Source organism: Oryx dammah, unplaced genomic scaffold, assembly GCF_014754425.2.
Source record: "Oryx dammah isolate SB20612 unplaced genomic scaffold, SCBI_Odam_1.1 HiC_scaffold_6, whole genome shotgun sequence".
In the NCBI taxonomy this organism is placed as follows: Eukaryota; Metazoa; Chordata; class Mammalia; order Artiodactyla; family Bovidae; genus Oryx; species Oryx dammah.
The window spans coordinates 24,282,993-24,298,411 of NW_024070190.1; the positions used below are offsets into that span (position 1 = coordinate 24,282,993).

General features: G+C 53.1%; 1 protein-coding gene and 1 long non-coding RNA gene across 3 annotated transcripts in view; one reads left to right on the top strand and one right to left on the bottom strand.

Annotated features, from left to right (window-relative positions):
• TSPAN14 (tetraspanin 14) overlaps positions 1-13,669 on the bottom strand; it is a 54,206-nt gene extending 40,537 nt beyond the window's left edge. Inside the window, exon 1 of one of the 2 annotated variants that reach the window (XM_040242583.1) lies at positions 13,565-13,669. Coding sequence is in view for 1 of the 2 variants with exons in the window: in XM_040242582.1 (XP_040098516.1) it covers positions 2,761-2,908 (148 nt within the window). In the remaining variant the exon portion in view is untranslated. Of the gene's footprint in view, positions 1-2,760; positions 2,913-13,564 lie in introns of those variants that run through there. The other variant, XM_040242582.1, reaches the window with a different exon arrangement.
• A 246-nt stretch (positions 13,670-13,915) lies between these two features.
• LOC120865364 lies at positions 13,916-15,156 on the top strand. The gene is made up of 2 exons (XR_005721377.1): positions 13,916-14,107; positions 14,984-15,156. It is a non-coding gene; the product is annotated as an uncharacterized LOC120865364 (long non-coding RNA).
• The last annotated feature ends 263 nt before the right edge of the window (positions 15,157-15,419 follow it).

Sequence of the window (15,419 nt, forward strand, 5' to 3'; positions counted from 1 at the left end):
GGGATGTCATCAGCTTTCTTGGAGGGATGCTTTAACTGTGGAATTTGTTTGGTATTTTAGGGCATCCGCACAGGTTATTTTTATTCCCATTTCACAGCTGTGGAAGCTACTCTAACCAAATGTTTATCAAAGCTGGGCTCCCTGCCCCTTGGATGTCTTCCAAGAGCACAGGCCTCCTGTGAGGCAGGGCAGGGCAGAAGCACAAAGGCCAGAGCTGTGACAAGGAGGCCGATCCCCTCCCAGCAGACAAAGGCAGGAAAGCCAGGGGACACAGGAGGCCCCCCAGGGAGCAGAGGTTGGGTGGGGAAAGGCAGATAAAGAGACAGAAACCCATTTTGCCTCCTGGAATTTTGAACAAAATAGAGACAAAATGTAACCTTAGCCTCCTACCCGCTATTCCACTAACTCCCAGCCCCACCTCCCAGAACTAAAGAGGATATTTAAATACAGAGGGTATCTCCATCTTATAAGTTTTATTTCTACTTTTAACAGCCTGGCCTCATTTTGGCAGCACATAAAATAAACAGCCTTCATTCCTTCGTCCCAGGTTTGCCAGAGAGGGAGTGTGGTATGTCCCAGAAAAGGACCAGTGCTACTGTCTAAGGCAGGACTGTCTATCTGTCTGAGTGGGCCACACTCGGCCCCTGAGGGGTGCTGTATGCTTTGGGGCTCCCGGTGGGTGGGTTTCCCTGTGAAAACCAGACGTCCAGGGAGGTCATCATCACCACCGCCACTCCCTCAAGAACCTGAGGGAGAAAAAAACCATGGGAACAGATGCCCTCCGTTTACCCCATCCAGTGATATTTCTCCCAAAGAAGGACCCAGAGTTGGCGAGAGGGGCTCAGTATAGTGAACAAGCATTTTGGACTTAGTTTCATAGAACTCAAAAAGTCATGGCTCAAAAACAACCAAAGTTCATCTGAGCAACCTTTCCATCTTCCAGAGACCTACGCCCATGGAAATGAGTGATCAAGGTCACCAGGAAGGCCAGCAGCACAGCTGGGACCCAACGCGTCACCTTACCTCTCTGTGCTTTTCCGCAGCAGCATGCTGCCTCAATCATGACCTTTCCCACCCTCGTTTGGGCCCAACTACCCTAAAAACTGGGCTTCCCTGATGGCTCAGTGGTAAAGAATCCACCTGCCGACCCAGGAGACAAGCGGTTGATTCCTGGTTTGGGAAGATCCACTGGAGAAGCAAAAGGCAACCCACTCCAGTATCCTTGCCTGGAGAATTCCATGGTCAGAGGAGCCTTGCGGGCTACAGTCCACAGGGTCACAAAATAGTTGGACATAACTTGGCGACAGAACGACAACAAGCAAAAAACCCTAAAAGGTGCATCTGTGTTTCAACATTTATGACAGCGAACCTAGCTATTTTTACTGAGTCTGGTTCAACATTTGCTGCAATAAGGGCACTCCAAGGGGGCAACCCTGTCCAGGCCTGGGACCTGCTTCCTAATTTAGGAGGTTGGCTGATAAGAGTCAGATAAGACAGCCAGGCTGATCTCAAGATGGATGGGTTTTGGAAAGATAAAATGATAAACACAGAAAGTAGTGAGAGCTCAGGAGTTCTCATACCAAACAACTCTATGTCAAAGGCAGGGGGACAATTACAGACTTCAGTTAAGAAAGCTGGAGATTTGTGAGCTGGGGCGGGCACACTTTCAGAAAGAGTAACCCTCAGCTTGGGCTGTGACCTCACACTGAGTAAAATCAGACCCCCCAAGGAGGAAGCTCAATTTGCCCACCAAAAACTGAGGATGAGAGACATTCAGGGGACGATGGGTGTGTGTGGGGGGTGGTGTGGGTGGCGCGTGCACGTTATGTCTCGTCCAACTCTTGTGGCCCCCGCCAGGCTCCTCTGCCCATGGAATTTTCCAGGCACAACCATAGAGACCCTTCAAAAGAAAAAAAACAAAAAACAAAAATCACTGTTTTCTCAACTACCCCTGCCACTAAATGCTAAGAGTTTGTCCTGACATGACTCTCTCACGGAGAAGGACCAGGAGGTAAAGGAAGATCACATTTTGCACTTGGGAGTGGCTTTTTCTGCCAAAGTCCAGAAGGACGGTGCTCCCAAAGGCATCCATGAATTCAGTCTCTCCCTCTCTTACATATCTTCAGTGGCACGAACAGGCGAGCCCTTTCTCTGCCCCCACTGTACAAGCCAGCAGCACTGTGACCCAATAAGATGGCAAGATCCTCTTTAAACAAAGAGAAATCTCAGCACCACTGGGGAGCCGGGGGTACAGCTGGGGGAAGTGACAGTACAGCAAGCAGACGGCACAGCATCGGCTCAGTGGGAAGACTCATGTCACAACGGCTTCCGCTGGCGCTGTGTGCCCGCTGCCTGCCGCCTGCCCAGCCTGCCACCGCCTGCCTGAGAGTCAAGAGCCCAGAGACGGCAGAACAAAGAAAAATGGCTGTGGCTCAGGCAGCGAGGAGGCTGCAGGCCGGCCGGCCAGCAAGCAGGCTTTTCTGCAGCTGAGTACTCCAGCGAGGCACAGGGACACAGGGCGCTGAAGTACAAAGGAAAGTGGGGGCCTCAAGACTGACAGCTGCCCAGGCACACGCCTGGCCCCCACCCAAGGATGCAGCTGGGCCGAGAGAACTCAGGCAGAAACCCACTCCCAGAGGCAGCGGGCAGGTGGCTGGGCATCCCCACTCCTTGCCCAGCTGCTCAGCGCTGTTACCCAGGGAGGTTCCAGGCAGAACCTGGGGACTTGAGAGGGAAGAAGGGGAGTCTTGACAGAAGTACCCAAAGGGCAGGATCCTTCCAGACTTCCGGCGATGGGGAGTGCTGAGAGAGGGCAGGGTCGGGCTAGGCAGCTCACCCAACATTGGAGAACAGGAGAGGGGCCCTGGAGTGGCAAAGATCTGTTCATCAAAGGACTTCTATTAAGCATAATGGGCTCCCACTGCCAGGAACAATAGCTGCACTGGCCACCCCCCTCTCCTCCTCCCCTCCCCTCCCCCCAAAATTGTCCACAATGAGAGGCAGCAGGAAATGGGGCAGAGCCCATGAATAGCTCCACTGTCAGTCCCCAAGCCCCACCTCCTCAGCCCCACAGGTCAGCCCTAGCTGCCACCGGGCCACAATAGAAACTTGTATGCCGCCAAGCTCCAGGCCCCATACAATAGAGCTGTGGGCATGGGAAACTGTGGACTTCTCACGAGGCGGCATGTAAGGGCAATGGTGGGAAAGAACGGGCAGAGATGTGGGCCTCAGACTCACCAGGGCAGGGTCATACCGAGCACATTGCTTTTTAGGGGAGCTATCTGCCAGCCAGTCCTAAAATCTCCTCCCTTCTTGCCCTGCCCTGTATAGGCATGAGGTCGCCAGAGCCAGAGAGGGGAATATTATGGTCATTTCAGGGGCACATGGTGGCCCCAGGGGTGGTGAAACTGCCAGAGCACTCCCAGGACCCCCAGAAGGATTCCCAGTACACATGAACCCTCAAACACACCCCAGGAAGAAAACCTCACCTGCCCTCACACCCTGCATCTGCTCTTCAAGGAGGCTACCTGCTCAAAACAGAAAAACTCATCTATTATTTACACCAGGTGCCTTCTAGACCGGCTTTTAAAATCACAAGGTGGCAGTCCTCTCCAGAGCAGCCTGAAGTTGCACAAAGACAGGCAGGGCTGCTGAGCAGGTAGGAGATGGGAGATCTCAGGGCGGCAGATGGTCTAGTGAGACCTGGACAAGAGGCCTCACACCAACCCCTGAAACCCAAGGAGGATCTTTTCTTCTAAAAACTGATTCCCAGTCTCTTGTTTGTTTCTCCAAGACTCCAGGTTTCATAGCCGGCTCAATTCCTGCAAACTCCTGGGCTCACTCAAGTCCATGTATGAGAAGTTCCCCACGCCCGGCCTCCCCAGACCCTCCCCGGCTCTGACTGCCTCTTCACACTCTTATAATCACACTTTTGGGTGCACAGGCTGCACGGCCCATGGGGCACAGCCAAAGGCTACAAACACCAGGTGCTCCAGAGGCTGGCTGACCTGAGCTGAAATGCTCAGACCACGTGGGAACGAGCTAGCACCACGGCCCCTCCAGCTCTAGGGTCTGACGGCATAAACACAAGATCCTTCCACAAGAAAAACTCAGAAATGTTCATCCTCCCTCTTGGAACCAAAACAGCATGTTTCTTTTCTGGTCAAGCACCCCACGCCTGGATTCCCCATCTAGCCATCTCTACAACAGACCTCTGAGCGTGTGCACGCAAGGCATTCCTGCAGCTTGGCTTGTAGCACCCCAACACTGAGAGCAACCTCAAGGTCCATCCATAGGGGGCTGATAAAGCGAACCACGATTGACCACACAGAGGGATACCATGCCACTATTAGAAAGAATGGCCTGAACTACGTGTGCTGAAATCGAACAATCCCAAGATAAACTTGAGGGTAGAAATCAACACCGTTGGGTGTGTACGGCATGGGGACAAACAAGAGGAGGGCACACACGCTTCACTAGGCACCCAACATCTGGTGATGGTTATGTGGCCTCAGGGAGCAGAAGTGAAGGAGCCAGGGGTAGAAATATTAATTTTCACTACATATCATATCTTTGAAATAAATATGTATTTTTAAAAATAAAACATGTATTTTTAAAAATGAAAAAAGTTAAAACTGAATTGACATTTAAAACCCCTCATTTATAGCACAAAAAATTTGGCTTGTAGCTGTCTGCAGGCAGTTCCCTAGAACAAGAAGCGGCGGGGGGTCGGGGGGGTGCCAGTCTTTGAAATAGAGACAGACATGCCGACTCATAGAACTCCCCACTCACAAGGCCTCTCCAGGTCCCAAAATAAAAAGTCTTCCTAGGAAGACCAAGAGTGGATTCTGACCAAGGCAGAAAGGAAACCTAAGTTACTCCATACAGAGGTCCATCTGTAGCCAGGTCCACTCCGTCTGTGATGAGACTGTAAGACCCCCAGGATCAGGGGGCGCTGAGTCACAGGCATCCCAGGCCTAGGCAGGGACCCTTCTCAGAGCCCTCCCCAGTCATCAGTGAGGCTCAAGGTCCTCGTGTTACGAACCCATCCCAATTTTAGCAGCTGAAGAAAGCTATTTCAACAGATTTCTAGGCCTGGCCCAACTCCAAGGACAAGCTAAAAACAGTTTTTCCAAAATCCCAGCTCTAAACTCCAATCCCTTAACCACTAAACTCCCTGCACCTTTCAGGAAATGCAAGCTGCAAAATGGAGCTGCGAGATGGGTGTGCACGCTTGCTCCTTACTAAAGGGACACATACATGTTGTTTAAAAGCCTACTTTAACTGACACATCAATAAATACTCTGCACTCAGAAGCACTGATGTATTTCCTCCAAGTGATTTTCCCCCTAAGGGACAACAGAATAACTATCTCAGTCTCTCTTCGGCTTCTGAGGGGTATGACACAATGCCTATTAGAACTAGGATGGGCCAGACCATTGGAGTGAGGCCACTTGGAAGGCAGGGACTGAGTGCTTCCTGGATGGAGCTCTCTCTACCTAGCAGAGGTCCCCTGCCCCACCCCCAGCAAACCACAAAGATCCCCTAAGGACTTGCAGAGTGCCCAGGCCACAGACAAAGGTGGCTAGAAACAGGGGAGGTATAAGTTTGGCTCCCCTACTCTGTAAGAGGCTTTCTGATGTTCAATGTTCAACAAGGAGGCTGGAAATAAAGGAGTACAAATGAGACATCATGACAAGCAGAATCATGCAGGTAGCCAGAGCCCTTGGACCTCAGCTACTGGAAACAAGTTCCTGGCCCTTCAGTAGGCCCTCAGGAGCTGTGGTCCATCAGACCACCAACCCTCCATCACACCAAGGCTAGCCTCTCACACGGTCTTTCTGCATGAGTGAGCAGGGCTCCCACACCCAGGTAGGCACTGATGCTCAACACACTGAATCCTACAGCATCCCAGCTGGCACCTCCCCCTTGCCCCTCCCCACATCTGTCTTCCCACAGAGAGAGCATCAGGACTCCCCAGCCCAGAGGAGCCCCAGAAAGAGCTGCACACTGCACCCCTGCACCAGGGTACACGCCACTGGCTCCTCCCTGCTCCCTTGGGAATGAATACCTCAAGGCAGCTACTGGCTCTTTTGTTGTTGACAGGCCCCTTGTTTATATCATTACTTGTATTTCACAGGAAGCAACTAGGACAAAGGAGACGATGACAGCAGAGGCAGGATGGGTGCACAGAGCCACTGTTCCCCTGCTGGGGTGGAAGCCAGCCTTCAGGAAGTGGGGAAGGCTCTGAGCCCCGCAGCCAGCAGGTTTTCTCCACACTCCCTTTTTTTTCTTACAACCGCGGGTGGCATCATTCCTAAAAAGCTGGCTACTGAGACATGAACACCTCCAAGAGTAGCAGACACACCCAACAGGGTCATCTGTGCAGGTGTGAGCAAACAGACAAGAAGGGCAGAGAGAACCAGGAGGATAGGAAGGCCACAGACAGTGGAAGGAAGCAGTTGGGGGTAGGGGAGGATCCGGCCAGAAGGCCCTGGAGCTGCAGCAATGGAGCAGGGTGGGGAGGGGAGAGTCACCCACTGCACCTCCCTTGGCCCAGGTCAGGCACTTTAGATAGTTGTATCCAAGGCCTGTGGGAGAGAAACAGATCCATAAAGTTGTCGGACTGGTTTGCCCAGAATGCGGAGAACAGGAAACACAAGATACAGGGGCCAAGGAAAGAGGGTCAAGTAGCGAGGGTTGTCCAGAGTCAAAAGGCTGTTATCTGGCTCCCAACACATCTGGCAACAAGGGCAGCCAGCACTGGGGGGCCACAGGGAACCAAGGCCAAGGGTTCACCCAAGGCTGTTTCCTGGGTGCAGAAGGTGGTCAAGGGGCCAATTGCAGAAGGTGGTCAAGGGACTTCAGGGGCCAAGGAGCCAGTAAATGCTGACAAGAAAAGGACTAGGGTTTCTGGAAACAAGAGTGATGCCCACAAAGAGAGTACCACTCTTGAGCGACAAGCGTGAGTAGTGATGAGCTCAGGCCAATGTGAAAAGCGTGGGCAAGACCGAACAAAGGCTGAAGCTAGCCTCATACACTGACAGTCTCTTTGACCGAGCTAGTCAGGCTTCTCTGAGCCCGCTGCCCCTTCTCTCTCTGTCCTGGTAGATTTCAGGTTTAGCAAGAATCTTGCTAAGGCAGTTTAGGCAGGCTCCACTGCTGGTCACCTGGCACGTCTGACCAAATCCTCACCCTCCTAGTGCAGCATCCCCCACATGTTATGTGATCACCCTAGCCTGACTTCAGCAAGAATTCTGTTAGGTCTGTTAACAAAGAACTACCCTACCCTCTCATAAATTCTCCATCCATCCACCCCTCCCCCTACTCTGCTCCCTGGCTGTAAATTCCCACTTTTCCCTGTAATATTTGGGGTTGAGCCCAATCTCTCTCCCTTACTGCAAAACCCCATTGTTATAGTCTTTACACCTATCATGACAGTCCTGAAGAAAGTCTACCTTACTGTGTTCACAAGTGTCAGAATAATTTTTTTTTCTTTTAACAATATGGAGCTCTACGTCTTCCTGGACCTGGAGTGTCAGAACAACTGGGGGTGGCATTTGGGGCTGGTCGCTGGCCTCCCCCAAGAATCCCCAGGGACAGATTCTGTCTGCCTGGCCCAGAAATAAAGGGCTGAAACCAGCTACAGAGCAGCCAGACATCAGGGAGGTCACCTGGAGAGGAGACAGAGTCTCTTTGCAGCAATGGTCACTTGCTGGACAATCGGAGCCTTTCCTTGGAGCAGCTGGTGGCTGCAGCTGGGAGGCCTGGAAAGAGCCAGGTCCTGAGCACAGCTTGAACGGGCACTCCAGACTGGGCCTCAAAACATACCAAAAGCTGAAAGCCACACCATGGCCTGAACTTGAGCAGGGTGTATGGGGCCCAGTTGCCTCTCCACGAGAGACCAAATCTGAAGCTGGGGCGATCATATTCCTTATTACCACCTGCCACTTTTCAATAAGCCCGAGTTTCCCACAGTGCCCTGGGGGGGCTTCTGATGCATAATTGCAGACCCTGCCTTAGGACTGTGTCCAGGGATATGCTGGTCCCCTGGGCCTTCCCAGGCTCACCACTCGGACCTCAGGGTATGGATTGAAGAGATTCAGGAAACACTCTTATAATTCCAACTGCTGTTTGAGGGCCCCTCTCCTGAGTATCAGGACAACACTTTCCTCAAAGTTTTGTTTTGTTTTTTAACTTTTGGGGCCCTGCAAAATAGACTGGCACAGGCCCCAGTGATTAGTACAGGTAGACAGGGAAAACCCAGAGACGGGGGAGGTTCATCAACCCTTTTCTCGGAGTCAACCTTTGCTCAGCCCCACAGCATGACTTCTCCCCAAACCTTACCCATGCAGAAAAGCCTGGCCTCAGCTCTCCCAAATTCCAGGGGGACACAGAGGCAGCACCAGGAATGCACCTGACTAGCATCCCAAAGGCCCCACCACCACAGCTCACAGCCACTAGACACAGGCAGACAGAGCCCAGGAAGGGAGAGGCCAGTCCCTCCAGCTGTCCAGCTGATGGACACCAGGGCTCCAGGAACTTCTCTCTGGCTGCTGAGTGAGGGAGACAGAACAGACCTCCAGAAGCCTGCCCAGGCCCACCGTATCTCAGATTACCAGGCCTGCTGCCTCCTAAGAGAAAACCACAGCCCTGCCCAGCCCCGCCCAGCCTCGCCCAGCCCCACTGGACCCCCACCAGGCCCAAGAATGGAGAAAGTGGGGTTCCCAGAACCCGCAGCTGGTGAGCACTTTGCTGGGAGCCATCAGAGTCATGGCAGCAGTCCCAAACCAGAGTACATCAGCCTAACTCAAGAGCTGCACATACTGCCTCTCAAACCTGAAGTGTGTATGCTTCACAGTAACTCCACCGGGAACAGGGAGGGCAGATTCTTCTCACTTTACAGATGCAAACACCAAGTCCAAGAAAGAGAGAAAAAAATTCAAAGGCTTGTCTGGGTCACTCAGCTACAAAGTAGGTGCAACTCGAAAGCTGGCCTTATCACTGTCCACTCTATGTGATGGACAACATTCTTCACTGGTACATTTAATCGGCAAAGGCACTGGTTCCCACTGGCCAGGCCAGACACTCTGCTAGTCCAACACACCACTTTTCTGTCTGAATCAAAAAAACATGCTGTTAAAGGAGAAAACAGATGTTGACACATTATGAATCACCCCCATTGCTATAATGAAGATACGACAAACCAATGTTGGCATTCACTTAGATCAAAGATTTTTTCAAAAAACGGGTGTATGTAGAGTCCCCTGAGCACTCTGATGACCAGGCAAAATCGAGACCATTGCTGTAGACCACCGTTACCTCTCCCTGTATTCCTGACAGGAAAACAGAAGCCCTGAAAAAGGAGGAAACATGCCTAAAGATAGTGAGTTAACCACAGCAGAAGAACCTGAGGTCTCTCCACCTTCACCAGGGTTTCCTGGCCTTGCTGGAGGTCACCAGGGAGAAAGCAGGCAACAAAGCACAAAAGCAGGGTCCAAAGTGTAGCCGGCTCTTGGACACCCTGCAAAGGTGGCCCAGGTGGGAAAATGCAATTAACAAAGGGGTCCCACCCGCTTCACAGGCCAGAGAACCACCCCAACCCCACATCCAAGCCTGATCTCCATGTGGCTCCATCCTTTAGGTAACATCACCACTTTACCTTTCCACACCCTGAGGCCTGCAAGCTCAGCCTTAGAATCTCACTGGTGGAAGGGGAAGGGCAAAGCCTATGGGGGTATTTCTGCCTGCTCCTGCTTCCAAGAAAGTTGGCTGCCCCTACTCGCCACATACAGAATATGAGGAAGATAAGAAATCCAAGGATTGATGTGTCAGGGCAGAGACAGGGAGCAGGAGCCTGCTTCCCGTCCCATGGGTAATACCATCCCTCCTTAAAGGCCACAGGACCCAGCAGCAGCAAACAGGGATCCTGGAACCCAGTTCACAGTCCCGAGTGCCAGGCAAGGAGCTAAACAAGTGCTTAATGAGAATCCCTGGCTAGGGTCTCTGCACCAGTCCTTAGGCCCACGAACTGATGACTGAATAAATGAAGAAGAAAAGGAGAACCCAAGGAACTCAAAATAACTTGTCCAGGGTCAGAGGAACAAGTTGCTTGTGCAGACCACCTCTTACTACGCTAATAAGCATTTTTGTTCACCATACCTCTGCCCTTCAAATGTGACACTTCAATTCATCTCTAACCTAAATGACATTTCTTTGACTAATTCATGATTGATGTTCCTGGTGACACAGAAACCTACGACACTCAGATCTAGACCTTGCAAATAAGTTACAGAGACAGCACAGTGTTGGGCAGGTGGCAGACATCAGTGCTCTTCCCCAAATGTTTCCAGTCCTCTTTCGCTCCCCACCCTGCAGGGAAGTATGGCCATGTGACTGCTTTGGCTACTGAAACACCACTTCTAGGTGGAAGTTTTAGGAGCCAGGGTGAGATTCACCGTGCTCCCTGTCTCCAGGTCCAAGTGACCAGCAGCGTTCCAATTAATCTGCATGGGTCCCATGGTGAGAACAACATAAAGCAGATATGCGATGGATGTGGTGTGAGTAAGAAATAATCCTTCATTGCTTCAGGCCTCTGAGATTTGAGGATTGTTACCACGGCAAACCCTGATCTATCTAGACAGCTACAGGCAATGACTCACTCCCCAATCTTCTGTGCATGGCAGTGCTGGCCTTCCCATCCCCTGGCCTTAGGAAGATAAAAGCTACACTGACAGTCAACCAGCAGGGGTTCAGAGACACCTGCTTTGTGCCCAGACAGATGAAATGCTTTCAGAAGCAGAGGATATAAGGGGACCTGCACTGAAGAATTTACTAGCTCCTCTGTGGGCCAGGCTCTTCAGTGTACTAATCAACTTGAATCACTTCTGAGAGGAGGCTTTATCTAATTTATCTAATTAGATATGAGAAAACCCAGTTCACATTCAGATCTCACTCGGTGACCTCTGTGGGCCATGGTTTCACCATCTGTAAAGTGGGACATTAACATTACCCACTGTACTGTGTTCTTTCAAGGATTAAATGAATGAATACAAATAAAGCTTTTTGGATAGTATGTGATATGTCTCAATAAACACTAAGTCTTAATAAACACGATTACTACACATTTAAACATTCCATGTAATTGCTATAAGCTTGTCCGTAACTCCTCCAGTTTTTAAATCCGGCAAAGGCTTCCCAGGACTGGCACAATGGCACTTTGTAAGCATTGCCAAGCTGAATTCTGTTTCAGTAAAAGTTGAAGTCAAATCCCTGAGCACAAGGTAACCCTAGCGTGAGGCCTCAGGAGATGCTTCCACAACGCAGAGCTTCCAGAACTCCCAGTCCTGGCCTCTCTGGAAACTTCACTACCACCAGGACCTATGGGGCAGAGCTCCCTCCCCTCTCGCATGGAGAATGTGTTCTGTCCTCCCACTCCCAAATGCGGGATGGGAGGGTTGGGAGGCACCCTCATCCGGCCTCAGAGATTTGCACAGCTACCCAGCTGGTAAAGGATGGAACTTTCCTAAGCAGTCAACCCTTCTGCGGTTCCTTCCTTTCCCTGCCCTCTCTTGCTAGAGGCAGCTACAAACCTCAGGATGCATCAGTGGGCTTGAACTCGTGTGCCTGAACAGTGCTGCTAAGCTGAGACTGAGTTCAGATTAATAAACACTACAGAGCATCTACTACATGTTCAGCCCAGGTTCTAAGACCGCATAGAACTGGCAGCCAATCAGGGAGCTGTGAGCCTAGAACAGGGCTTGCAACAATGCCTGGCACCCCACAGATTCTCAACCACGCTTTGTTGAATGAACTGAAGACCATGTTTAGTGGTTCAAGCAATGGAGTTCAGAAATGTGAGGATGCAGGAAGACAGGAGGGGAAATTCATCTAGTAGCCTGGGCCTCCAAGGCCTGACCCCCAGACATCATGGATCCTCAAGACAAGACAAAGCTTGGATGGAGAAGGAAATGGCAACCCACTCCAGTACTCTTGCCTAGAAAATTCCATGGATGGAGGAGTCTGGTGGGCTACAGTCCATGGGGTCGCAAAGAGTCGGGCACGACTGAGCGATTTCACTAATTGCAGTAAAACTAATTTGTCTATATTAAACTTGGCCTGATTAAAAAAAAAAAAAAGACAAAGATTGGAGATAGCAGAGAGAGGAGCTGGAAGGACATGCGGGGCCATCATGGAGTATGAGTTTCATTCTGAGGGTGCTTGGAAGATCCCTGGAAACAAGGGCGCTCGGCCTTCCACAGGGCTTACTGAAGGCTAGAGGTGATGTAGGGGTACTGGGGTGCTCTGATGACTGAGGTGCCAGCTTTTGCTTCACCAACAGGGAAGGGTGACCCAAGCACTCTGCAGGCACTAACTTCCTGTACCTTGAGGTCAAGGGGAAGGGGAAAGGTTACCCTGAAGGATTTGGCAAGCAGCTCCACCCACTTTTATCAACCAGAGGGCAACCCCCATCTCAGAAGAGGGGAGGAATCCTATGGAGCTGACTGTGGTTCAGACAGCACACCTGCACAGGCTCCAGTGCAATGCCCTGCACTCAGGGCCCAGGTTGACTTGATGCCCCTAGACCCCACCACCAGGGACAGCCTGCGAACGGGTACACTGCTGCCGGATCCTGCTGCCAGGCCAGCACCGGGGCCAGCCGCTTCCCCACGACTCCCAACAGCACGGACTGCTTCCAGAGAGAGACCAACTTCGTGTTACCCCGGATTCGTGTCCCAGCGGTCCCGATGCACAAGTCTCTACATAAACACATACACACACCCTACCTACCAATACCATCACCCCTACCGGGCAGGAGCAGTGGCCCGGGACGAGCGAACTCCACAGCCACAGACCCAACTCGACCGAAGTTCCAGTTACATCAGGAGTTGGGTTTGCTCCCAAGCACAACCCCAAACGACCAACACGGAGAAGCAGGATCACCACCTACTCAAACTCCGGCCGCCCCAAATCCGTGAAGGGCAGAATGCGACTTAGGGCCAGGGTGGGAGACTGGGAGCACACTTGCGGTGGGGCAGGGGAGGGGACCGCCCTCCCCGGTCGGCGCCACCCTCCACCCTCTAGCCCGAGCTCCGGGCGGCTGAGGGTCTGTGGCGAACCGAAAGGAGTGCCCATCCCAAGGCTCGCGGCTGGGGAGAGGAGCAGAGCCCAGGACCACGGCGATCTGATCCCTCCCTCCCCAAGTGCTCCCACCCACGCCCGGCCCCAGCAGGCACCCGTCCCGGAACGCGGACAGGGCGAGGGCGACAGAACCCCGAGCGCCAGCCGGGTCGACCGCTGCGGCTCTCTGTCCTCTCGGCGCCCGAGTTCGGCTCAGCGGGGTCCCGGCCAAGGCCTCAGCCCCTCGCGGGCGATCTGAGCAGACAAAGCCAGCGCTGGCCGCCGGGCCGCCCCGGGGCAGGAGCGAGGGCGCTGGAGGGACCGACCCTGGACCAGGGGATCCGTCCTTGTCCCCAGAGGGCGCTGGGGGGAGTAGGGGGATCGGCTTCAGACAATGAGCGGGGCAGGGCCCGACGCTCCAGCGGGGGCTCCGCGCTCTACTCACCCGGGCGCGGTGGCGGCGGCGGCGGCGGCGACAGCAGCGACGCGGCCGGGCTCGGCCAAGGAAGTTAGAGCAAGTTCGGCGGCGCGGGGCGGTAGGGCGCGACTCAGGCCGTCCGAGCGCGGGGGCGGGGCGCGGAGGGCGGGGCCGGGGGCGCGGCGCCGGGTGGCTGCTGAGAAAGGGGCGCCGCTTCCCTGGGCCGCCCGGCGCGGCACCGCCCTCCGCGCCCCGCCCCCGCCGATAGCCCCGCCCCCGCCCCGCCCCTCCCGGCCTTCCAGTCCGCGCCTGGGCTGAGCCCGCGGGGCCCCGGGCCCCTGCGAACCATTCTGGGCGGGGCGGGAGGCGAAGGCGGCCCTGGTCGGCGCTCGCCGGGTGAGTTGGTGGCGCAGGCCTAGGCGGGACCCGCACCCCACCTCTGGGGCCTCCGCAATATGCGGATGCCACGTCGGCGTTGTCACTGACCCGACCGGAACCCAGCCTTGAGCAGCGCGAGCTGTGGGGGCCACGTCTCGCGGCGGGGTGCGACGAGGGTGACCGGGTAGAGAGGTGAGCGCAGGGTTAGAAAAATGGCTGAATTGAAGATACTGAAAGGCGTTCCTGCCGGGCCTCAGAGGCTGGGAGTGGGGGTAGGATTCCAACCTAGAATAGTAAATTTTATTTACTTTAAATCCAGCAAAGGTTTCCTTTACACACCCACCGGCAGGTAAAGACTGGTTCTTGGTAGCCTTGGTGCTAAAAATACCAGGCTTTCTTTGGACCACCTGCCGAGATTTGTCCCTCACCTTCATCCCGAGAAGATGGCTGAGAGTGTTCTTGAGGGGAAAGGGAGGCTGGAGGTAGACAGGTATTCACAGTGCCGACACAGGTATTCACAGTGCCGACCTGGATCTGGTGTTAAAAAGGCTGACCTCTGGGGTCTCAACCCACCTATCTGAAAAATGAGACCCAGGCACCGCCACTGAGCCTAGAACTCATTCAGTGGGGAAGTACTAGGCTATTTGTTCTCCTGGGCAACAGGAAATTCGAATCTGTTAGAATCGGGCCGAGAGACTGGCTGCACCACATTATGGTAAAAGCAACCAACAGGTTAAGTGCAATGTAAGGAGGAGATCTTGTAAAGGAACTGTTGGGTCCATTCCCAGTTTTTTCTTATTAAGGGGGATGCAGCCAGCCTCTGACACCCAGACAGCTCAGAGACCTCCTTGGAGAACTGCCCATCCGGTCATCTAGAGTAGATAGTGGGTGTTTGATTGAGTACCGGGCCCTGATTTGATACTCAGGATACAGCCATAAACAGGACAGCCAAAGCCTCTTACTCCATAAAGCTGATTTTTGGTGATGGAGACGTAATTGCAAGTTGAAGTAAATGCTAGAAGAAGAACAAGGGACTGGGTTAGAAAATAAGAGCCATTAATTCTTTAGGTGGAGCCAGCAGGAAAAATGTCTTTGAGGAGTTGATATTGGAATTGAAGTCAAGAGAATGAGGAGATAGTGCTGGGAAAAGCCAGGGAGAGACATTCCAAATCAAGAACAGCTTGTGCCAAGGTCCTGAGAAAGGTAAGCTGTGAATGTGTCAAGGAGCTAGGGAGGAAAAACAAAAAACAAAAATAATATGGCCAGAGTATGGAGCCTGGGAAAGAGAACCAGGATGATATGAGGAGGTGGGCGGGTACCAAGACATGTAAGACTGTCTAGGTTCAGTTCAGTTCAGTTCAGTCACTCAGTCATCTCCGACTCTTTGCGACCCCATGAATCACAGCACGCCAGGCCTCCCTGTCCATCACCAACTCCCGGAGTCCACCTAAACTCATGTCCATTGAGTCAGTGATGCCATCCAGCCATCTTATCCTCTGTCATC